Source organism: Ovis aries, chromosome 10 (assembly GCF_016772045.2).
Source record: "Ovis aries strain OAR_USU_Benz2616 breed Rambouillet chromosome 10, ARS-UI_Ramb_v3.0, whole genome shotgun sequence".
Lineage (NCBI taxonomy): Eukaryota > Metazoa > Chordata > Mammalia > Artiodactyla > Bovidae > Ovis > Ovis aries.
The window spans coordinates 26,147,435-26,173,873 of NC_056063.1; the positions used below are offsets into that span (position 1 = coordinate 26,147,435).

Genomic DNA, 26,439 nt, shown 5'->3' on the forward strand with positions numbered 1-26,439 from the left:
ATTTACTGTGAATTCATTTTAACGATAGACTATGTGTTATTTTGCATTATATTTTTACCAAATTTGATTTTGATATTGACATTTGATTTTGATAATCACTACATTTGCTAAAATTCACTCAAGAAATGATTTATGTATGCAGGGTTTCTAGGTTTTATTGAAAGTTTCCATAAACTAGATTGTCAGAGATGAGCCAGTTTAACCTGTTAAGGCAAAACCAGTATTTTGGTGTTATTTTGCCTACCTAACCACAGCCATAACGAATATTTAGCTTGATCACAGGAAATCTAGTGAGAAAGTGAAGAGTCAGTTGAACATGTGACCATCACATTAGAGAAATCTTGTCTTAATAGCCAGTTACCCAGAGTGTGAAAGACAGTAGTCACACATATGGAAACTCTGTTGGAATTTTAGTCCCGTTGTTATTATACAGATGTAGCAAGTATTCTTTTTATTAAATTCAACTGGAAATCTGAGGCTGATGGAAATAATCCAGACAATTCAGATTCCCTGGAAAGCACTGTGTTAAGGCCATTAAGTCTTGTCCTAGCAACACCACTACACTACTGATTACGAAATTAATCCCTACAGTGGAACACATGGTAAAATGCTCAGGATACTATATACGTGTGTATATACATATATATTTCTTCAACAAAGTATATGTTAGTTGGATCATTGTCTCAAACTTCCCAGGACACCATTTATCAAGATTTTCTAACATATATTACTCACAATTTCATTTATTTATTTATTTTTGTTTTTTTTTGTTTTTTTTTTTAAATTTTTTTTATTTCTTAAATTTTAAAATCTTTAATTCTTACATGCGTTCCCAAACATGACCCCCCTCCCACCTCCCTCCCCACAACATCTCTCTGGGTCTAGCAAACTGCCTTAGCTTAAGTTTTTGTCTGATTTTGACTTAATGGCAAATGGAATCCATTCATATAAAACCTAATAGCTACACTGCTTTGGTTTAGGTTGCATACTGTAAGAAACAAAAGCTTCTCTAGAAAGCAAAAGATGAATAATATGTAAAATATATAATTCCTTTATTTCAAAATGTAATCTTACCAGTTAGCTATGAAGTTCCCCCCCAGGGCTTAATTTTAACAAGAGAAGTAGTAGAAAATTAGTGTTTCAATGGAAGACAAATAATGTTACACAAGAGAGAAAGATAAATTGCTTGTAAGCTTTTTCTTTGGGTCCCAGGGGACTAATTCAAACAATACAATGATGTCAGCATTTAAAAAGTCTTTTAGAATTTTCATAATAAACTCTTATTTGCAAGGATTCTTATCCTAAATATTAAAACAATTTATAAATTATGTTCTTTTCCCTTAAACTTCATTATGACTTAACAAAGACTAAATAATTTAATGTTTTCAAAACTTTGTCTTAAATATATTTTTCAAATATTCTAAGGCTTAAACCTTATTCTCTGCTAAATGTTACTGTCTCTCAAAAATTTTCACTTGCATACGGAAAGCAACGTAATTTCATTAAATTTCAGCAAAATATTAATATTTAACATAAATATATAATTTTTTGGTAAAAGGGTAATTACTACAATAAAATTAATGTTGAGTTCTATTACAAATTAAAATAGTAAGTTGTTCATTTAAACTGGCCTATATATATATATATTTTTTTGCCTATATATTTTATGGTATTCTCAGGTGGCACAGTGCTAAAGAATCTGCTTGCCAAAGCAGGAGACACGGGCTCAACTCTCAGATCGGGATGATCCCCTGGAGGGGGAAATGGGAAACAACTCCAGTATTTTGCCTGAAAAATTCCACGGACAGAGGAGCCTGGCAGGCTACAGTCCATGGGGTTGCAAAGAATTGGATATGACTGAGCATGCATGCACATATTTTATACTTTTTAGATGTACAGATAAGTTTTTCTAACTCAATATTATAAATTATAATATTATTTTTTTCAGAGTATTTAAATGTTGAGTACTTTATTCTGTCTTGAATAGGCTTATAGATCTTTCATATGCATAAAATGTCTATACAATCTCTCAGGATTGACCTTACCTGACACTGTTCTACAAGGCCTCACAAAACCAAAACCCCCAAAAGGGCCTCATGGCCCTTCTTCTAATCTTTTCCAGGCTTCCCTCAACTACTTGAAAGTAGAAAAAAATAAATCTGTACTCTTTTTATTTTATTCAAGTTCCATCAAAGTCATTTTATTGGAGTGTTTTACAGAATACTATGTTGTAGGAAACAGCTGCCCTGTATTAAAGCTTATATATGCCTCCATGAGTAATTTCTTAAAATACATGTCTACTGTTGAATTTTCATCTGATGCATTTAGAAACACATTTTATAAAACAAGTATAAATAGTTTGGCTTGTACTTATTATTTTTCTTCAATCAAGAAACAATACTTTATTTAAAGGGAAAATGCTTCAAAATATCTGTTCAGGAAATGAGAGTTTCATCACAGATGACATATCTTCTTATGAGATCCAAATAGATCTATCTATCTATCTATCTATCTCGATCCATCTATTTGGCCTACGTACCAAACTATCTACCTACTTACTTACCTACCTATCATCAATCAATTATTCATCTCCCTGTAACTACCTACTCAGTCACTCACTTGTCTGACTCTCTGTGACCGCACAGACTGTAGCCTGCAAATCTCCTCTTTCCATGGAAATTTCCAGGCAAGAATACTGGAGCAGGTTGCCATTTCCTCCTCCAGGAGCCCGACCCAGGGATTGAACCTACATCCCCAGCGTCTCCTACATCGGCAGGTGGATTCTTTACCACTGCACCACCTGGGAAGCCCATTTACCACCTACTTAACCCATGTATAAAGTGATAAGGCTGTAAATTTGTTACCCTTCTAAAATGTGAGCAACTAATGCAATGTTAATACCAGTTGGATTTAGTAAATAAATAAGATAGAATTATGAGTTAAAAAAAACACCTAAAACTACACTTAATGAAATTTACACATTATTTTGCAGTCTTTTTCAATTTTCATCATAACTACCATAGCAACAATCAGTTTTATTTTCTCTCAAACAGTACGCATTTAGGTATAGCCACCTCTGTGCTCTTTAGGAATTCACACATAAAATTTATAACTGAAAGTTTACAGCTTGCTACTAGATTTGTTATTTTGTCCTTGTGAGTTTGTACGTCACAAGTTGATGCTTAACATATTGCAGAAAATTATGATAATAACAATGAAAATTTAAAAATAATTTTACCTCTACGCTCTTTATTATAATAATTCAAATTCTAACACTTCTATAAAGCCTGTATAGCTTGCAAAAAGCACTATTTTCAATATAAAATTGATGGAAATTACATGCATAACATTATCATGTCTAATCCTAGAGCAGGATTTTCTCTGCTCTATCACTTAATTTACCTGTTTTGAATACTGAGAGAGAGATTTGTTTCAGCAACAGTATCATAAAAAGCTTTGTTTTCTGATAAACTGTGATTTTTATTGTATGGGACAAAATTCCTGACAGATGCTTATGGAGATTTACATGATCTTAGTTTTCTGAATGTTGAACTTTAAGCCAACTTTTTCACTCTCTTCTTTCACTCTCATCAACAGGCTTTTTAGTTCCTCTTCACTTTCTGCCATAAGGGTGGTATCATCTGCATATCTGAGGTGATTGATATTTCTCTCAGCAATCTTGATTCCAGCTTGTGCTTCTTCCAGCCCAGCATTTCTCATGATGTACTCTGCATAGAAGTTAAATAAGCAGGGTGACAAAATACAGCCTTGATGTACTCCTTTTCCTATTTGGATCCAGTCTGTTGTTCCATGTCCAGTTCTAACTGTTGCCTCCTGACCTGCATACAGGTTTCTCAAGAGACAGATCAGATGGTCTGGTATTCCCATCTCTTTCAGAATTTTCCACCGTTTCTTGTAATCCACACAGTCAAAGGCTTTGGCATAGTCAATAAAGCAGAAATAGATGTTTTTCTGGAACTCTCTTGCTTTTTCGATGCTCCAGCAGATGTTGGCAATTTGATCTCTGGTTCCTCTGCCTTTTCTAAAACCAGCTTGAACATTGCTGAAGCCTGGCTTGGAGAATTTTGAGCTTTACTTTACTAGCGTGTGAGATGAATGCAATTGTGCAGTAGTTTGAGCATTCTTTGGCATTGCCTTTCTTTGGGATTGGAATGAAAACTGACCTTTTCCAGTCCTGTGGCCACTGCTGAGTTTCCCAAATTTGCTGGAATATTGAGTGCAACAATTTCACAGCATCATCTTTTCATAGGATTTGAAATAGCTTCACTGGAATTCCATCACCTCCACTAGCTTTGTTCACAGTGATGCTTTCTAAGGCCCACTTGACTTCACATTCCAGGATGTCTGGCTCTAGATGAGTGATCACACCATAATGATTATCTGGATCGTGAAGCTCTTTTTTGTACAGTTCTTCTGTGTATTCTTGCCACCTCTTCTTAATATCTTCTGCTTCTGTTAGGTCCATACCATTTCTGTCCTTTATCGAGCCCATCTTTGCATGAAATGTTCCCTTGGTATCTCTAATTTTCTTGAAGAGATCTCTAGTCTTTCCCATTCTGTTGTTTTCCTCTATTTCTTTGCATTGATCTCTGAGGAAGGCTTTTTTATCTCTCCTTGCTATCTTTGGAACTCTGCTTTCAGATGGGAATGTCTTTCCTTTTCTCCTTTACTTTTCGCTTCTCTTCTTTTCATAGCTATTTGTAAGGCCTCCTCAGATAGCTATTTTGCTTTTTTGCATTTCTTTTCCATGGGGATGGTCTTGATCCCTGTCTCCTTTACAATGTCACAAACCTCTGTCCATAGTTCATCAGGCACTCTGTCTATCAGATCTAGTCCCTTAAATCTAGTTCTCACTTCCACTGTATAATCATAAGGGATTTGATTTAGGTCATACTTGAACGGTCTCTTCTCTTAGGCTTTATCAATGTTTCCCTAATTTATGAAACCTTACAAGTTTTATGAAGTCTTTTATACAGAGCAGATACATAAATAAAATAGGTAGTAATGAAGAACAAAAATGATCTAAATTAAAAATACTTATTGAGTGAATGTTACTATATGAGACACTAAAAGGACTCTTAGAGAGTATAGAAGTCTGAGCATAGAGTTGATTTCAATATCTTTAAATAATATGGATCGATGCGGTATGGTCAATACCATTAAAATAGCTTAAAAATACAACAAAATAAGAATAAAAAGGACTTTCAAGGGAAAATGAGAGGTCCAATTAAATTAATAACATTGAATTCTAGCATATCTAAATGACTTGAAAATACTTATATTCACGGAATTAGGATTCTATTTATATATAAAAATGTTTAAGAGTCCACTATTGTTGCTACAACTGCTAATATAATATCATGTATAAGACTGATTTTCAAAAGTCTCTGAGGTGGACATGGTATTTGTTAATAACCTAATTTCATGACATGGAAACTGGTGCCTAGGCCTCTACACTTTTCACAACACTGCACTGCTTTTTCACTGCTAAATATGAAGTTCTGATCCTGATGTCATTTTTTTTTTTTTTCTAAAACTGCCTATAAGATTCCTTGTCCATCATGGATCCTCAGAAATGGAATGAACCTTACAGGCCTAGTAATTCAATTCCTTAATGTTATAGATGAAGATAATGAAGAAAAGTCAAATCAAGATCACATTGCTGGGTGATATGTACATTTTACAGAATGAGCTGAAACTGTGTGCTGGATACAGCTTAAAGCTGGGTAGAGCTGACAAATTGGCTTCTAAGTTTTTTTTTTGAGTTATTAGCTCAACATTCAACACAACTGAGCTTCTAACATATCTAGTTTATCTTGTTATCTCTCATTATAGTAACTGAGGGTTTGGAAACCCTTAGAAGAAGCTTCAAGAATTCCTGCCTCTTGTTTTATCATCATTCTTAAAACTCTCAGTTATGACAAAATAGAAATCACACGTATAGACAATTCTGTGCTCAAGTAAATTCCCTGACTATTCTTATATGACCAGGGAATTTCAAACCATTCTTCTGGAAGCAGCTAAAATTTTATTTGTAGAGTTTGAGTGAACTCCAGGAGTTGGTGAAGGACAGGGAGGCCTGGAGTGCTGCAATTCATGGTGTCGCAAAGAGTCGGGCATGACTGAGCAATGGAACAGAACTGAACTGGAATCGTTACATGTTTGTAGCAGCTCATCTGGTAATAGTGAGGAAAGTTCATAACTTTTACCCCCCCTCCCCCCACAGCAGATAAGCCCTTCAAGGTAATGTCCTATGTTTAATTTGTCTCTGTATCCTCTGAGCCAGGTATCTAATAGTCAGTCAGTTCAGTAGCTAAGTCGTGTCCGACTCTTTGCGACCCCATGAACTGCAGCACACCAGGCCTCCCTGTCCATCACCAACTCCTGCAGTTCACCCAAACTCATGTGCATCGAGTCAGTGATACCATCCAGCCATCTCATCCTCTGTTGTCCCCTTCTCCTCGTGCCCTCAATCCCTCCCAGCATCAGGGTCTTTTCCAATGAGTCAGTTCTTTGCATCAGGTGGCCAAAGTATTGGAGTTTCAGCCTCAGCATTGGTCCTTCCAATGAACACCCAGGACTGACCTCCTTTAGGATGGACTGGTTGGATCTCCTTGCAGTCCAAGGGACTCTCAAGAGTCTTCTCCAACACCACAGTTCAAAAGCATCAATTCTTCGGCTCTCAGCTTTCATCACAGTCCAACTCTCACACCCATATATGACCACTGGAAAAACCATAGCCTTGACTAGACGGACTTTTGTTGGTGAAGTAATATCTCTGCTTTTGAATATGCTATCTAGGTTGGTCATAACTTTTCTTCCAAGGAGTAAGCGTCTTTTAATTTCATGGCTGCAGTCACCATCTGCTGTGATTTTGGAGCCCAGAAAAATAAAGTCTGACACTGTTTCCACTCTTCCCCCATCTATCTCCCATGAAGTGATGGGACCAGATGCCATGATCTTAAGTTTTCTCAATGTTGAGCTTTAAGCCAACTTTTTCACTCTTCTCCTTCACTCTCATCAAGAGGCTTTTTTAGTTCCTCTTCACTTTCTGCCATAAGAGTGGTATCATCTGCATATCTGAGGTTATTGATATTTCTCTCGGCAGTCTTGATTCCAGCTTATGCTTCCTCCAGCCCAGCGTTTTTCATGATGTACTCTGCATAGAAGTTAAATAAGCAGGGTGACAATATACAGCCTTGACGTATTCCTTATTTGGAAGCAGTTTGTTGTTCCATATCCAGTTCTAAATGTTGCTTTCTGACCTGCATATAGGTTTCTCAGGAGGCAGGTCAGGTGGTCTGGTATTCCCATCTCTTTCAGAATTTTCCACAGTTTCTTGTGATCCACACAGTCAAAGGCTTTGGCATAGTCAATAAAAGAGAAATAGATGTTTTTCTGGAACTCTCTTACTTTTTCGATGCTCCAGCAGATGTTGGCAATTTGATCTCTGGTTCCTCTGCCTTTTCTAAAACCAGCTTGAACATCTGGAAGTTCATGGTTCATGTATTGTTGAAGCCTGGCTTAGAGATATTTGAGCATCACTTTACTACCATGTGAGATGAGTGCAATTGTGTGGTAGTTTGAGCATTCTTTGGCATTGCTTTTCTTTGGCAGTCTAATACAGTACCTGGTTCTTTTTAGATGCATCATAAATCCTGAATGAATGAAGACTAATTGATCTGACTGGACAATATTTTAGATTTCCACATAGAAATTTTAGATGAAATTTTTAGGCAAAAATCTAAAGACAATACATCAGTTAGTCAGTTCAGTTGTGCAGTCATGTCTGACTCTTTGCAACCCCATGGACTGGAGCATGCCAGGCTTCCCTGTCTATCACCAACTCCCAGAACTTGCTCAAACTCATGTCCATCAAGTTGGTGATACCACTGAGTTGGTGATGCCATCAAGTCGGTGACACCAAAGACAATACATAGTGAAAAATATTTATAGCACATATGATGAGATGTTAGTTTTCTTTAAAAAAATAAAAAACAAAGACAAAAACTCATACAAATCAATAAAAATACCAAGGAAGGATCCAATTAAGTATATGAGCAAATGAGATGAACAGGCAATTCACAGAAAAATCAATGGACTATAGGTAGGAAAAATATCACCAGGTCATATGATATAATGATACCTATCCTTTTGCTATTCAGCATTCATTATTCCTTCCTCTTCTATGAACCACTCCTTTCCCACTCTTGGTCTACCTGGTTCAGGAGGCTGACTCTATTACTCTATTAGTCTTGTGATCCAGATCTGTGAATCTGCATATTCTAGCTATATGGTCAGTAAGATTGGTACAGAAATGAGTACACAAGTCAAGTTATCTCAATGAAACTTTGCTGAAACTACTTGAGAAAGAAGCATTTTCTGTTCCTGGTAGGGTTACAAAGGCATCACTGCTATAACATAGAGAAGCTTGACTGTGAATGATGCCAATGTAGAAAACTATAAGAGACACAGCATCTTATGACACTGAGGAGCCCTTGGGTCCAGCTTACCTGAACTGACCCATTTCTGTATCTCTCAGTTATATGATCCACACATCTTTGTATTTTAAAACTGATTTAAGTTGCTTTTCTGTTACTTGTAACCAAAAATCTAAAGTACACTGGCAATTCTTAAAATGTCAAATAAAAATTATCTTTATTCATTAGATTGTCAAACATTATTAAGTTTCATAACACTCACTGTTGGCCAGGGTGTGACAAAACGTGATATCTCATTGTACAGTTGGTAGAAATATAACTGGTATAAATTTATTGTGGGGCAAAAGTAATATTTTAAAAACTACGCATATGTTTTGAATCTAGTAATTCCACTCTGAGGAATTTATAATATGGGAAGAATAAGATGCAAGGGCATTTTTTAACAGAATTGCCTGAAATGGCAAAAAACAAATAAAAACTATAAGTAGTCTAAATTTCCAATAAAGGATTAGTTAAATAATGATACACCCCCATTGCTGTGTACTGTGCAGGAAATCAAAAAGGCTGAAGAGAAAAAATTCCAAAATAAATTAATTGAATAAATACTGAGTACCTACTATATGTCAGAAATTATGCTAGACCCTAAAATAAGATAAATAAGGTCACTGTTCTCATGAGGTTTGTATTTAAATGTAGGTATATATCTGTGCATTTAAGAGAATGTATGTATATGTATATATGTGTTCCTGTCTGCCTGTAGAGACAGATACAGACAAAATGTAAATAAACAATTTGGTAAATGAGAAACTATCAGCGATCAGTGCTCTGTTGACAGTTAAAACTGTGTGGATAGGAAAGGCATCTCTAAATAATTTGGAGCAGAGACACGAATGACCAGGAGAAGCCAATCATAAGAAATTCTGGAGTGAGGGAATTCAAGACAGGAAGAGCTAGTGCAAAGGCTCAAAGGGGGCCCTGATGACACGTTCAAGGAACTGAAAGAAAAGCAGTGTGACTAAAGCAAAATAAACGAGAGGAAGAGTTTATGAGAAGAGTTAAAAGTCAGCAGAGGCATGGCATATGGCTTTGGAGACCAGAGTGATGAAGCGCATTTTATGGGTGGAAAGTGTCGTGGAAAGCCACTCAGTGGTTTTAAGCATGAGAGAAACAAGAGCTGAGTTAAGCTTTAGAAAGGTAACTCCAATGGCTCTGTGGAGAATGGATCAGAGATAATATTAAATTATCAGGACTACTAACAGAATTGAAAAATAGCCAGTTGTAAGAACAGTTGTAAGAATCATTTAGCATAATCAATGTTTCCCTAAAAATCCTACAGTATACATGCTTAAAGTATTCTTGCTTAAATATTCCAAGAAAAATTTTCAAAGGATATACACGAAACTGTAACAATAGTTGCCTCTGGGAAGTAAGAATAGTGGTAATTTTTAGTTTTCCATCATTCTGTTTTTGCTATTTGATTGTAACTTTGGTTTAACCCATGTACAGAATTTTAGATGGCTTGTTAAATTATATGACTACAGTAGTGTGTATATGTCAATGCTACTCTCCCAATTTGTCCCACTCTCCTCCTCCTGCTGTGCCCATATGTCTGTTCATTACATCTGCGTCTCTACTCCTGACCTGGAAATAGGTTTCATGTGTAAAATAAGCAGCTACTGGGAAACTCCTGTAGGGCTTGTGAGGTGGCACTAGTGGTAAAGATCCCTCCTGCCCAATGCAGGAGACATAAGAGACTTGGATTTGATCCCTGAGTCAGGGAGATCCCCTCGAGGAGGACAAGGCCACACTCCAGTATTCTTGCCTGGAGAATCTCATGGACAGAGGAGCCTGGAGGGGTGCAGTCCATAGGGTCACAAAGAGTCAGACACGACCGAAGCAACTTGGCACTGTGCTGAGCTCCATGAGCTATACTGAAGCTACTGTAAGGGCACATGGAGCGCAGCACAGTCTCTGTGATGACCTAGAGGGTTGGGATGGCAGTCAGGTGGGAGCGAGTTTCAAAACGAAGGGGATATAGATATACATAGTTGATTTACTTTGCTGTACACTAGGAACTAGCAAGAAATTGTTAAGTGATTATACTTCAATAAAAAATAAGTTAGATGATCCAGGAATATCTTTCAAATTGGAACATTTTAATGTTCATAAATTTTAATAAATTATAGCAACTTTATATTTTAGCTAGCATAAAATATAAATTCCTGCTATCAATATTTACCAATATTTGAATCACCTTATATCGGAACTTTTCTAGTTAAAACAAGTTAAGTGACAACATGAGATAGAAGAGACAAAGGCAAAGGGTGAGATATTCTATAGGAAAGAGGGCATGGTTTCTTAATAAGTCACTATCATGAAAAAGAAAAGGTAGTGGTGAGGAACAATTCTGACCTAGAAAACATGTAAGAGACCTAAGAATCAAACATACTATGTGGTTATGGGACTTAATTAAGTCCATGGGACTTAAAGCTTTTGTGCAGCAAAGGAAACCACTGACAAAATGAAAAGATAACCTACTGAATAGGAGAAATTATTTGCATACTATATGACTGACAAGGGGTTAATATCCAACTTATAAAAAAAGTCCATACAATTCAAATTAAAACAAATAAGCAGATCAATTTAAAAATTGGGCAATGGACCGGCATAGACATTTCCCCAAAAGCACATAGAGGTGGCCAACAGTCACTTGAAAAGATGAAAGAGAAAAACAAATTGAAACTAAAATGAGATATCAGTACACAGCTGTCAAAAAGGCTATCATCAGAAAGACCACACATAATAAATGTTGGTGAGAATGTGCAGAAAAGAGAACCTTTATACAAAGCTGGTGGGAATGTAAATTGGTGCAGCCACTATGGAAAATACAATGAAGATTCCTCAAAAAACTAAATATAGAATTAGCATTGCGTTCATGCTAAGTCGCTTCAGTTGTGTCTGACTCTTTGCAACTCTATGGACTGTGGCCACCTACACTGAGTCCGTGGGATTCTCCAGGCAAGAATGCTGGAGTCGGGTGCCATTCCCTTCTCCAGGGGATCTTCCCAAGCCAGGGACTGTACCTATGTCTCTTGCATTGACAGGTGGGTTCTTTACCACTAGTGCCATCTGGGAAGCCCCGGAACTAATATATGATCTAGCAATTCTACTCTTGGGTATGTATTTGAAGAAAATGAAAACACTAATTCAAAAAGATACATGCATCCCAATGTTCACAGCAACATTACAACAGCCAAGATACGGAAGGGACCAAAGTGTCTATCAACAGATGAATGGATAAAGAGAATGTCACATACACATATACACACACTGTAGAATACTACTCAGCCATAAAAATAATGAAAATTTTGTCATTTGCAACAACATGGATGAACCTGGAGAGTATTATGCTTAGTGAAATAAGTCAGACAGAAAAAAGACAAATACTGTATAGTTATCACTTATATGTGAAATCTAAAAAAATAAAACAAATGCATGGTTATAACAAAATAGAAACATACTTGTAGAAATAAAGAACAAATTAGTAGTTACCAGTCAGGAAAGGGAAGGTGGGGAGGGACAAGTTAAGAGGAGGGGGTTAAGAGGTACACACCACATTGAAAAAATAAATAAGTTACCAGGATATATTGTACAGCAAAGAGAATATAGCCAGTATTTATAATAACTTTAAATGGAATATAACCTATAAAAATTCTGAACCACTGTTTTGTACCTCTGTTACTAATATAATATTGTATATCAACTACACTTATATTAAAAAAGGGATAAGAAAGAATAAATTGCTCATTAAAAAAAAATTACTGTGTGGTCCTTGACTGAATACTACCTTGAACAAACCAATTTTTAAAGACATACAGTAGGTAACTAGAAAAACCTGACTGTGGTCACAGTGTTAGATAATACTAGGGAAATTCCATTAAGTTTTGTTAGGTGTGAAGATAGTATTCTGGTAATGGAGGAAAATGTATTTTTCATACTAAAGTATTTAGGGATAAAGTATAATATCTTTAATTTACCTTAAAGCACTTCAGTGAAACAAAAAAAAGCTAAAATGTTAATAACTAACACCTAGGTATTGGGTAAGTGGGTATTAATAACTGTTGGTGCTTTTCTATTGAAAACTTTTATAATAAAAAGTCAAAATAAAATAAAAATGGAATGTAAAAACCAAAAGATTTCTTTCAAGTTCTAACCAATAGTGCTTATGTTTTGCTGCTAAGTCACTTCAGTCGTGTCCGACTCTGAGTGCCCCCATAGACAGCAGCCCGTCAGGCTCCCCTGTCCCTGGGATTCTCCAGGCAAGAATTCTGGAGTGGGTTGCCATTTCCTTCTCCAATGCATGAAAGTGACAAGTGAAAGTGAAGTCTCTCAGTCGTGTCCAACTCTTAGCGACCCCATGGACTGCAGCCTACCAGGCTCCTCCGTCCATGGGATTTTCCAGGCAAGAGTATTGGAGTGGGGTGCCATTGCCTTCTCCCACTTATGTTTTAAGTTGTTCTTATTGATAAGAATGTTTTTAAATTGGAAATTTGTGTTTGCAAAATGTGTGAAAATTTTCATCTCTTTAATAGATTAAATCTCCCGTTTGCAGTTTTATGCACACTATTAACTTGCTTAATATGGCCTTTCATCATCAGGTGAAATTCAGCTAATCACAACACAATTCCCACTTACATTCTTAAGAAATGGAGCTTGAAGTAATGAAGTATTAATAAAAGAACTGTTAGGAATTATATTTTGTTGGCTTTAACCAAGTATATTTCTTTTAATACTTTTTCACACGGTGAATAAACAAAATTAATTATATTATGAAAAAAGACAAACTTTGAGCCAAAGTTTCAATTTGATTAGCAAAGTTTATGAGCACGTTAGTACATGGGTCAGTTCCACATGGGACTGAAGCCTCTGCAGAGGGAGAGTGGCTGACTCCAGGCATTGCTGTTGCCTCCTCTGCTTCTATTTGACATGGCTGTCCCAGCGTTTAGGAAGGGTGGAGTGCATCTAGGAGATAACGTCGTCTATAAGCATTAAATTAAAAAAAAAAAAGTACATTCTACCTGACTATTGTGGAGAAATTATAGGTAAGAAATGAGAAGGAAATACAACCTGTGTTAACTAGTGCAATTTCTTGTAGAATTGTGGGGATAAAATGAGAAAATCTATGTACACTGCTTTAGCACTATGCCTGGCACATAATAGTATGTGTCAAATGTGGGCTGTTATCATTATCCCGGAATAATTCCTAACAAAGTTAATTTAAAATATCTTAGTGAAAAGTACTTAATTTTACATAAAAAACAATAGAAGTAAAAATAAAATACCTTAAATCTTCACATGTCAGTTCTAAAAGATGTCAAAGTGCTAAATAGTGGGGTGATGATGAGTCTGTAAGTTTCAAGATCATCACTACTGAATACTCCATTTCAGCTGGGAAGCAAGGTTCAGAGACCGACTCTGGCCTAATTTTGCCACAATGATGCTATATTTTAGACATGACACATGGCGGGTGAAATAAAAGCACATATAGCATACACAGGAAAAGTGCTCCAGTTGTTCCCAGTTCCTTTTTTTACCAGCTTACATTTTTAAAAGTAGGACAGGCTGCAGTATTTTCACCTCTCTATCTCCCTTTCTGAAAGGATAGGACACTTAGCTAAATGGGAAGGCACGAGAAAAGAGGCTAAGCGGACTTTAGCATAAGCAGACAAAGCAGGACTGGGTGGGGACTTCTGTGTAAATCCTTAAAGCTCCCTGTCACCCTCTATGTGTCCCCAACAAACAACAGTGAAGAAGAAAACAAACCAGAAATGTATCGCTATTTCTGGGTGTGTGTGTGCATACTAAGTCGCTTTAGTCGTGTCCAACTCTTTGACACCCTAAATATAGACTGTAGCCTGCCAGGCGCCTCTGTCCACGGGAGTCTCCAGGCAAGAATAATGGAGCCTGCCATTTCCTACCCCAGGGGCCTGACCCTGGCATCGAACCTGCCTCTCTTCTGTCTCCTGCATTAGCAGGAGGGTTCTTTATCACTAGCGCCACCTGGGAAGCCCTTCTGGGTATCATGTTTCTGTGTTAGTCACTCAGTTGGGTCCAGCTCTTTGCAACCCCACAGGCTGTAGCGTGCCAGGCTCTTCTGTCCATGGGATTCTCCAGACAAGAGAATGGCTTGCCATTCCCTTCTGCAGAGGATCTTCCCACTCCTGGGAATGAACTCTGGTTTCCTGCATTGCAGGCAGATTCTTTTTCTTTTTTTTAATATAAATTTATTTAATTACTATACAATATTGTATTGGTTTTGCCGTACATCAACATGAATCTGCCACAGGTATACACGTGTTCCCCATCCTGAACCACCCTCCCTCCTCCCTCCCCGTACCATCCCTCTGGGTCGTCTCAGTGCACCAGCCCCAAGCATCCAGTATCATGCACTGAACCTGGGCTGGTGATTCGTTTCTTATATGATATTAGACATGTTTCAATGCCATTCTCCCAAATCATCCCACAAAGTCCAAAAGACTGTTCTATACATCTGTGTCTCTTTTGCTGTTTCACATACAGGGTTATCGTTACCATCTTTCTAAATTCCATATATATGTGTTAGTATACTGTATTGGTGGTTTTCTTTCTGGCTTACTTCACTCTGTATAATAGGCTCCAGTTTCATCCACCTCATTAGAACTGATTCAAATGTATTCTTTTTAATGGCTGAGTAATATTCCATTATGTACATGTACCACAGCTTTCTTATCCATTCATCTGCTGATGGACATCTAGGTCGCTTCCATGTCCTGGCTATTATAAACAGTACAGGCAGATTCTTTACTGTTTGAGCTACAGGGAAGTCCTGGGTACTATAGTGAATGTGAATCAACTTGTTTCTTTGTCTGCACTTTTCGTGGTTTTTCTTCCTTCCAATTAGAAGGAAAGAAGCATAATACACAACCAGGTGAACTAAAAATGTCTGTCAGCTATTCAGGGTATGGGCCAGTTCTTAACTGTCTTTTTCTTTCCACTGCCTGGCACAGAGTAGATGTGCAATAAATGCTTATGCAATGAAAGAATACGTGAACGAATAAAATTATTAATTTGAAACTGGTACCCTTTTGCAGAGTACCCCTTGCAAATTATTACCTTCAGTTTGGATTATTCCATGAGTTTGAAACAGTATCCTCTGCCCACAGGATTCTCCAGACCAGAATACTGGAGTGGGTTGCCATGTACTCCTTCTGCCTGGATCTTCCAGATGCAGGTATTGAACCCAAACCCTTCATACATTGGCAGGTGGGTTCTTTACCACTAGCACCACCTGGGAACCCCAAAACAGTATCCAGATTTTGCCAATACATACCCTGTCTTAAGCAAAGGAGAAAAGGAAAGATACACGCATTTGAATGCAGAGTTCCAAAGAATAGCAAGGAGAGATAAGAAAGCCTTCCTCAGCGATCAATGCAAAAAAAAAAAAAAAAAAAAAATAGAGGGAAACAATAGAATGGGAAAGACTAGAAGAAAATTAGAGATACCAAGGGAACATTTCATGCAAAGATGGGCTCGATAAAGGACAGAAATGGTATGGACCTAACAAAGGCAGAAGATATTAAGAAGAGGTGGCAAGAATACACAGGAGAACTATACAAAAAAGATCTTCATCATCCAGATAATCACGATGGTGTGATCACTCAGCTAGAGCTAGGCATCTTGGAATGTGAAGTCAAGTGGGCCTTAGGAAGCGTCACTATGAACAAAGCTAGTGGAGGTGATGGAATTCCAGTGAAGCTATTTCAAATCCTGAAAGATCATGCTGTGAAAGTGCTGCACTCAGTATGCCAGCAAATTTGGAAAACTCAGCAGTGGCCACAGGACTGGAAAAGGTCAGTTTTCATTCCAGTCCCAAAGAAAGGCAATGCCAAAGAATGCTCAAACTACCGAACAATTGCACTCATCTTGCACGCTAGTAAAGTAATGCTCAAAAGCCTCCAAGCCAGGCTTCAGCAAAACGTGAACTGTGAAATTCCAGATATTCAAGCTGGTTTTAGAAAAGGCAGAGGAACCAGAGATCAAATTGCCAACATCCGCTGGATCACTGAAAAAGCAAGAGAGTTCCAGAAAAACATCTATTTCTGCTTTATTGACTATGCCAAAGCCTTTGACTGTGTGGATCACAAGAAACTGTGGAAAATTCTGAAAGAGATGGGAATACCAGACCACCTGACCTGCCTCTTGAGAAACCTCTATGCAGGTCAAGAAGCAACAGTTAGAACTGGACACGGAACAACAGACTGGTTCCAAATAGGAAAAGGAGTACGTCAAGGCTGTATATTGTCACCCTGCTATTTAACTTCTATGCAGAGTACATCATGAAAAATGCTTTGCTGGAAGAAGCACAAGCTGGAATCAAGATTGCCGGGAGAAATACCAATAACCTCAGATATGCAGATGACACCACCCTTATGGCAGAAAGTGAAGAGGAACTAAAAAGCCTCTTGATGAAAGTCAAAGAGGAGAGTGAAAAAGTTGGCTTAAAGCTCAACATTCAGAAAATGAAGATTATGGCATCTGGTCCCATCGCTTCATGGAAAATAGATGGGGGAAGAGTGGAAACAGTGGCTGACTTGATTTTTCTGGGTTCCAAAATCACTGCAGATGGTGATCGCAGCTATGAAATTAAAAGACGCTTATTCCTTAGAAGGAAAGTTATGACCAACCTAGACAGCATATTCAAAAGCAGAGACATAACTTTGCCCACATAGGTCTGTCTAGTCAAGGCTATGGTTTTTCCAGTGGTCATGTTTGGATGTGAGAGTTGGACTATAAAGAAAGCTGGGTGCCGAAGAATTGATACTTTTGAACTGTGTGGTGTTGGAGAAGACTCTTGATAGTCCCTTGGATTCCAAGAAGATCCAACCAGTCCATCCTAAAGGAGATCAGTCCTAGGTGTTGAACATCAGTCCTGGGTGACTGATGTTGAAGCTGAAACTCCAATCCTTTGGCCACCTGATGCGATGAGCTGACTCATTGGAAAAGACCCTGATGCTGGGAAAGACTGAGGTGAGGGCAGGAGGATAAGGGGACGACAGAGGATGAGATGGTTGGATGGCATCACTGACTCAATGGACATGTGTTTGGGTGGACTCCAGGAGTTGGTGATGGACAGGGAGGCCTGGTGTGCTGCAGTTTATGGGGTTGCAAAGAGTCGGACATGACTGAGCAACTGGACTCAACATGAACCTTGTCTTAAAATAGTACTTATCCATGAGTTTTGCGATAGAAGCCAGTCTAACTATGTTAAGGCGACCTTCAACATACATTTAGAAAAAATTTCTTATTTGGCAGTAGCTTTTTTTGGCAGATGGTATATAATTAAATTTACACATTCACATTTTCATATTCTAACCAGTTTTATATCATGATAGTCAGCTACCAATACACTTAGTTTTACCCATTTTTCTTGTTTTGTTGTTAAAGCTTGAGCATTAGGTAAATTACATGCTAAAGCAAATAAAACTAACTTCATTTTAGATATTGTTGATTTATAATGAGCAAGAAAGATAAAATGATGGTAGAAACTTGCACCACATTGCCTAGTTGAGCACTCCCTACGCTAACAAGGTAAATAAACCCTTTTCTATGTGGTATGTAGGTGTTCGGCAATATCAAGGGTGGACAGTTGAGAGTATTCACACTTCAGTGCATCCATTTGCATTATCACATTTCTAAACCTCGAGGCATTATCACTTCCTTTTTAAAGTGGCATAATAATTTGGGAAATAATGGTAATGCTTATCATCATCTGTCAATCAAACAACTGCTGTGTTAACAAAACATATTTTTTCCACACAATGAATGGGTGTGTGTGTGTGATGTCCTATGCTCATGTCAATATTAGTAAGATTTGGCTCTTGTGATGAAACTATTTCATTTATCAGAGGGCTTGACTGGGAAATAGGAAAATTCCATTTACACTTTAGTGAGCAAGGGGCTGTGCTTCATGTCAAAGCCACATAACCACTGTAATTGCAGAGTAAAATTCATGGGTGTATGTAGATAACTGAAGCAGTGGCATACATCATGCTTTAAGATAGATTTTGCCACAAAGTCACATCTCCATGAAGAAAATCTGTATAAATTTGGAGAAAAATCTCTACACTCAGTGTTGGTTGAGTACGGAAAAGATATGTCAATGATGGGTTGTGTCATTAGCTGTCCATCATGTCAAACAATACATATGACCTCTAACCTGCACATGTAATGAATAAAACTCAAACTTGTGATGTCTAATCTGAAGAGGGGTCTAATATATTTTACTGATGAGGAACTTACTTTCATTGCTCCTGTGCTCTTCAACTGTTCAGTTAAGTGGGTGAAGCAAGAGTAAGAATATTATAAATGCAATAAAATATTTCATTTAAATAAATGTTTATCTCAAATTTAAGTAAACATTTAACCAGCAATTTGATGTTTAAGGCTTTTGTTAACCTGGAAATCTACACAGATGAAAAAACAGTCATTTATTGCATGAAAAATATTTCATATTTTATTAAAAACTGTTGCTTTTGATTTTATTAAAATAAAATTAAACCAATCTTCATCACTGGATTGTTTTCAATCACAAACTCTCAAATGAGAATTAGAAAATTTTGCTTTATTGACCCCTAGTCACTGAATTTCACTGTGTGTTGGGCATTATGATAGATGCCTTACCTACATTTTTGCACTTAATTCACAACTCCATGTGAATACTATTGTGTTCATTTTAAAGAAGAGCAAACAGAAGTTCAGAGAGCTTAGGAAACAAGCCTAAGTCTGCACAGCAGGTGAGACAGCTACATTTGAATAGAACTTATATTCTTTCCATGTTCTGTTGACGACCTCTCCTTTTTCTCCTCTCAATTTTAATACCGATACACATAAAGGAAAACTGAAAAGGTGCGATGATTCTGGAGCTAGCCTTTCCCAGCAGCCAGTACAGAGAACAGAAACCTCCAGTATTCCCCTCTCTCTATAACTGCTGAGGCCGACTTTGTGAAGAGTAAGAAAGCCATCTCCAACTCATATCGCTATCCTGCCCACGGCACCAAAGCCCCAGGGAAAGTATGTCTGGGGCAGAGCAATTATTTTTATTTATTTTCTCATTTTTGGTTCTTGTCTGGATCCTATAAAAATATCATTGCTAATTTTTCCAATGTGATTTTGTTCAGTATTGGTGGTAGTTTAGTTGCTAAGTCGTGTGCGATTCTTGAGACCCCATGGACTACAGCCCACCAGGCTCCTCTGTCCATGGGATTTTCCAGGCAAGAATACTGGAGTAGGTTGCCAATTTCCTTCTCCAAGGGATCTTCCCGACCCAGGGATTGAATCTGGGTCTCGTGCACTGCAGGCAGATTCTTTACCAACTGAGCTACCAGGGAATTCCTGTTAAGTATTAGATGCTGCTTAAAAATGAAATGGCCATTGCTTTGTTAATATTGTCAGAACATTTTGGGGAAGTGTGTAAGAAACGCATGTAACAGCTGAATTATGCACTTAGATCAGTTATGGGAAGAAACAGACCCAGATGCACATAGATGTTTTACACCCTTTCATACCCCTCTCATTTGCTTCAGTGAAGCATCCAGGATTCCTTGAGAGAGAGATCCTGCTTTGTACTGAGAGTAGATCTGGATTTTATGATACAAGCAATTTGTAGGAGAGGGTCTCTTTAAGAAAAGGAGCATAAAGCTATAGACATACAATTAGGGGCAAGTGATAAGAAGAGGCCCCTGAAACTTGATGGGCTTTGAAGTTTAAGCTTCACTAGCTTAAATTAATTATGATAAATTTATTTCTGACTCCACTTAATGTCATATATCACAACCATTGTGTTGTTTAGTCACTAAGTCACACTCAACTCTTTTGTGACCCAATGGACTGTAGCCTGCCAGGCTCCTATGTTTATGGGATTTCCCAGGTAAGAATACTGGCCATTTCCTTCTCCAGGAACTCTTTCCAACCCAGGGATCAAACCCATGTCTCCTGTACTGGCAGGTGGATTCTTTACGACTGAGCCACCACGGAGGTTCATATATTATAATTATTGTTGTTCAGCTGCCACATTGTATCCAACTCTTCATGACCCCATGGGCTGCAGCATGCCAGGCCTCCCTGTTCCTTACCATCTCCCGGAGTTTGCCCAAGTTCATGTCCATTGCACTGGTGGTGTCATCCAACCATCTCATCCTCTGTCACCCTCTTCTCCTTCTGCCTTCAACCTCTCCCAGCATTAGGGTTTTTTCCCAATGTGTTGGCTCTTTGCATCAGGTGGCCAAAGTATTGGTGCTTCAGCTTCAGCATCAATTCTTCCAGTAAGTATTCAAAGTTGATTTCCCTTAATATTGACTGGTTTGATCTCCTTGCTATCCACGGGACTCTCACGAGTCATCTTCAGCACCACAGTTCAAAAACATCAATTCTTTGGCACTCTGCCTTCTTTACGGTCCAGTTCTTACAATCATACATGACTACAGGAAAGATGACAGCCTTGACTATATGGATCTCTGTTGGCAAAGTGATGTCTTTGCTTTTTAACACACTCTCTAGGTTTTTCATAGCTTTCCTAACAAGAGGCAACTGTCTTCTAATTTTATGGCTGCAGTCACCATCCTCAGTGATTTTAGGACCCCAGAAGAGGAAATCTGTCATGCTTCACCTTTTCTCCTTCTATTTGCCATGAAGTGATGGGGCCAGATGCCATGATCTTAGTTCTTTAATATTTAGTTTTAAGCACAGCTTTTCCACTCTCCTCTTTCACCCTCATCAAGAGGTTCTTTAAGTCCTCTTTGCTTTCTGCCATTAGAGTGGGTATTCATTGGAAGGACTGATGCTGAGGCTGAAGCTCCAGTATTTTGGCCACCTCATGCAAAGAGTTGACTCATTGGAAAAGACTCTGATGCTGGGAGGGATTGGGGGCAGGAGGAGAAGGGGACAACAGAGGATGAGATGGCTGGATGGCATCACCGACTCCATGCACATGAGTCTGGGTGAATGAACTCCAGGAGTTGGTGATGGAGAGGGAGCCTGGCATGCTGCGATTCATGGGGTTGCAAAGAGTTGGACACGACTGAGCGACTGAATTGAACTGAACTGACTACATATCTGAGGTTGTTGATATTTCTCTTCACAATCTTGATTCCAGCTTGTAACCCGTTCAGATTGTATATGTAATAGGCAACCTACTGCCAATTAGTTTTTTCTCCTTCACAACCAATGAACATTCCTTGAGAGTCAGGTCTATATCTTAAAATTCTCTTAGCACCTTGGAAAGTTCCTTTTACATAGTAGCTCTGTGTATACAAACCTGTAGTTCATTTGCTATTGTATAGATTACAGAAACTATAAAGAAGAAACTTTCAGATACAGTATATTTGATATTTTATAATAGTGAGTTAGTTTAAGCTCCCTTTCTTTAGGGTATAGGAATTCAACATTCCTCTTGTCAACTCTTAGCCTTGCACGTGAGAAGATATTTTCTGGGATTTCCGGGAAAGCAAAGTTTCTTTTGTCTTTCACATGAGGAACTTGGTGAGATGCTTTCTTTGGACAGTTCGATATGAGTCTGGAACTGTCATGGTCATTTTGCTCCTAAAAGGGGATTTCCTGGAGCTACTGGAGGCCATCCAGCAGAGCGTGAGTACGAAGCCCACAGAGGGGAAGGCAGAGCAGAACGGAACAAAGAGCTCGGTGCTTGGTGGCATTATTTGCATCACCGGAGAAAAAAAAGCTTGACTGAAAACCAAACCTTCCTCCTCTGAATTTTTCAGTTGTGAGAACCAATAATGTTGATTTACTGCTCAAGCCAACTGCTTAAGCTGGGCTATCTGAAACATTCATCAGAAGTCCTGACACAACTAGTATTTATGAAACCAATGCAATGCAGAGGTATAAAGATAGAAAAGAAATTATCTGTGACTTTTTAAAGGACTGTCCATTTCTTAATGTCTTAACTTTTATGCAGCAAAGAAGTAAAAATTAGTTGAGGCTCTAAATGTTGTTTAGTAAAACAAATTCTACAGTTTATTCACTGATAGGAATTATGACTTGGGTCCTAAATTTTGTGTAGGAAAAACTTTTGTTATTGGAGAGCTTTTAGAATGTTTCTGGTTAATACTACTGTTCAAATATTCCAAATATTCCTTGAATTCCTGAAGATTAACAGACTTTTTATTAAAAATTTCATTCATAGTACTGGTTATAACTACAAGAATTTCATGCACTTCTCAATGGTAATCTCTTCACTGTAATAATATTGCATCATTTGAAGTTTTTCTTTCCAGTTATATTATACTTCAAATATCATTTTCCCATTAGGCATATAATATGATATATTTTCATACACTAAAATCTTATTTATTAATGATTTTTATACAGGATGGTTTTCAGTTTCTAGCCCATTTGTAAGAAGTTCCTATTAAGAAATTCAATTAAGCATGGGAAAGAATGTAAGAATAATTTATTAACAGATCAAGGTTTTAATTTGCTACCATTTTCCTATCATGTTATTTTGACAGAATGTAAAGAACAAACTGCTAAAGAATGGAACATAGTAGAATTTGAAGAAAAAGTGATCTATCTTTTAAGAACCATGGGTTCAAAACTTCACAATATGAAGGACTCTATGTTTGCAAAAGCAGTCAGTGTTCATGTCGCCTAATTTGTTTAGGTTGTCTGTTTACCTCTTTTATTTATCTAACACTAAATAAAATTAGGAGAGCACATGTGGGTCACAAAAGGAAAAGTTCTGGAAAAAGGCATACAGGTTAAATAAATCATCTTTAAAAACTTGAAGAATGTTTACATATTCTAGTTACTTTAGAAATTGTGATTTTCTCATTTAACTTATCTTTTCTATAAGAATAAACTAAAAATCTATAATTACCAGCAAATATTTTACCATATACCTTATCTCATCCATATTAATCAAGATGAAGGCTATATTTTCTTTGGTTGGGATAATGTTTCAAGAACCTTTGAGTCCAAATGTCTTAGTATACTTGAGCTTGCCTTTTTCAGTCTGTTCCAGCCCATACTATACCTACTGCCATAAGGCTGGATTCCCAGATTTCTGGTAACTGTCTGAGTCTTCCTCTCAGCTCTGGACTGGAGTCTCTCCAAGATAGCTAAGATACGTCTTTACTGACTCCTGTACACTCCTTCACCTAGGACAGGGCTTAACATACATACAGTAAGTGTGTGTGGTGTTTCTTGAATTAATGACTGAAAGAATGGACATGTAAATGGAGGAAAGAGAGGAACTTTGGTCTGTAAGCCTCCTTTCATCATAATATCCCAGTTGATTAAAAAAAAAAAAAAGGGTTTTCTTCCCTTTGCTAAAAATAATCTAAAATACCTATAGTAGTAGTTAACTCATAAGGTTACAACACTATGTAATATGCTATATGACTATCTGAATGATAAAATCATTTTCTGTAAAATTAAATAAGAATGAACTATATTATATAGGAAACTACATGAGAGGAATTCTCATGTAAGATGCTATATGAGAATCTACACTATACATTTTACTGTGTGTGTACATATATATACACACACATAGTGTCTAATACATAACGACTATTGAATTAATGTTAAATAAAACACATGTTAGTAAGATTTTGTTAAAGAACTAATTTAACAGTTTCCACCTCCACATTTATAAGTTAGTTTGGTCTTGTTTTACATCTAAAGATTATACCTCAATATTAGAAATTCATGTCAAAAATGCATACCATTCAAACATCCTAATTCCAATAAGGATGTAACAGTGTATATTTATCATCCTTATATGAAACTTGAAAGATAACTCAAAGTATATATCAATGATTTACTATATTATATTTATACCCCAGGTGCTCTCAGTATTTTTACACTTATCAATTCAACAACAACCCTATTATTACTGCATTATACAAGTGAGGAAACTGAGGAAAAGAGAAGTGAAATAGTTGTCTAAAGACTCAAAGCCAGTAAGTGGCAGAATTAGTATCTGCCAGGCAGTCTAGCTACAGAGTTCTTGTTCCTAACCTCTATTTACTGCCTCTCATGTATTTCCCTATAAAATACAGTACATTCTTATTTAATTTTACAGAAAATGATTTTATCATTCAGATAATCAATAATCAGATTTGCTTCTGAAGGGCAGGCCTTATGAATTCTGCCTGAGTCTGAATACTTATTTGCACACAGTAAGTGATTAAAGATTTTTGTTCAGTGCAATCACAATGGAAAAATTATTACATCTGTAGCCATATTGAAATTCAATTGCTAGCACTTTTCTACCAGCTATGTGACTCTCAATAAGATGCTGGCTAACTGATCCCTTAGGTCTCTGGAGTACCTATAACAGCACAGCTAAAATCAGCAATGAGCTAGCAAGTTTGATAGGAAATCCTATAAAATATAAGAACTAGAGAGTGAAGGGCAGATAACATGGAAAAATTAGTACACAGCCTTCAGCCACAGGCTAAGAAACATTCCATATGTAATAATAGCTCATATTCATGAAGTGCTTCTATGATCCAAGTACTATGTTACATTCTTTAAATGCACATGTCATTTGACCTTCACAACTGTATGAAGTAGGACTTATTCTCATATTACAAATGGAGCTACGGAGGCAAAGAGAATGGCTTCAGCTCCCACAACTGTAAGCAGTGACATAGAGAACTTCAACTTATGTGGATCTAATTTTCAAAGGCAAGAAAAAAAGGCAAGAGAAGGTGTGCTCAGTTAAAAACTGCGAGATTAAACTTAAATTGGTTATATTGCTCACTTTCCTGCCTTGCAGGGCTTATGCTACACTTTTTCATGAGCTCCTTAACCCTCTCCCTGCCAAAACCAAAAGTATACACATATGCACATACGCCTTTCATGCTGTTGTGGAATACTAAACTAGACAACTAAGGAAGACAGAAAATCCAGAGTGGATGAGCTGAGGCTTAAAATAGCTAAACTATCTAAACTCTATGGCCTGGCTCTGACACTAGCTGAGGCTAGAGAGAAGCTTTTGGGGCTGAGTACCTAGTTCTTCACTGAATTTCAAAGAGTTTCATATCCCACATTAAGTTTCGTCTCAGCAAATGAGGTGAACGAACCAAAAATTGGCTTTTTATTCTTATCATCCATTATGTATTTTTTCTTGCTATTTTTGGGACAAATCGTCTCTCTTTTATCTTAACAGATCCTTGATAAATTATTGTGTCCTACTTTCTTTATCCTTATAAAGCTACTCTCCAATGTATGTATGTACTACAGTTAAGATAACATGTCTTATCATCTAAGAAATATATCACATAAATTATTGGTCATATTTTGTACTAATTTGAAGTCTCTGGCCTGAACCATTAAAACCTAGAATATCAGAACAACCTCTCCTTACATATGCTATTTCTCAAATAGCCATTTCATTTTGTCTATACTAGTACTAATTTAACTTCTTATAGCTTAACTCCTATGCTAAGGATTGATGAAATTTAGATGCTGAGTACAAAAAGAGGAGATATTCAACTTTACCTTTCTTACAACACTAATTGAACATACATACTCTGGTAGAAATGTTTTTAGAATATAGCCTTACGAAGAAAATTGACTTCTATGTATTTAAAAGTTACCTTTGATAGATCCCTGAAGTTTCCCGGAAGAGTCAAATCCAGCTCTTCTGATTCATAGTTTGTTAATACCCATGGAAACACAGGGTATTGGTTCAGATCATTGTATGTCCGTCCTAGTAAAGAAAGAGAGACATGAAAATCTGTATACACTAACTGCTTAGGAAAGTGTTGACTGTCTTTATAATCAATGAGGCAAGTATTGCATTGCAGAAGAAAAGTAACTCTTTTGTTTATTGAACTATGTCTTTATTTAATCAAAAGCACTTATAATGATGTGTTTCAAGTGAAGTCACTCAATAATAATTAATTTAGAAGTA

General features: G+C 37.2%; 1 protein-coding gene across 8 annotated transcripts in view; it reads right to left on the minus strand.

The window, feature by feature from the left end:
* Window positions 1-26,439, minus strand: part of NBEA (neurobeachin) — a 666,092-nt gene that overhangs the window by 85,211 nt on the left and 554,442 nt on the right. For all 8 annotated transcript variants that reach the window (XM_060394443.1, XM_060394442.1, XM_060394441.1 and 5 more), the window contains one exon: window positions 26,123-26,235. In XM_060394443.1, the coding sequence (XP_060250426.1) occupies window positions 26,123-26,235 (113 nt within the window). The remainder of the gene's footprint in view (window positions 1-26,122; window positions 26,236-26,439) is intronic.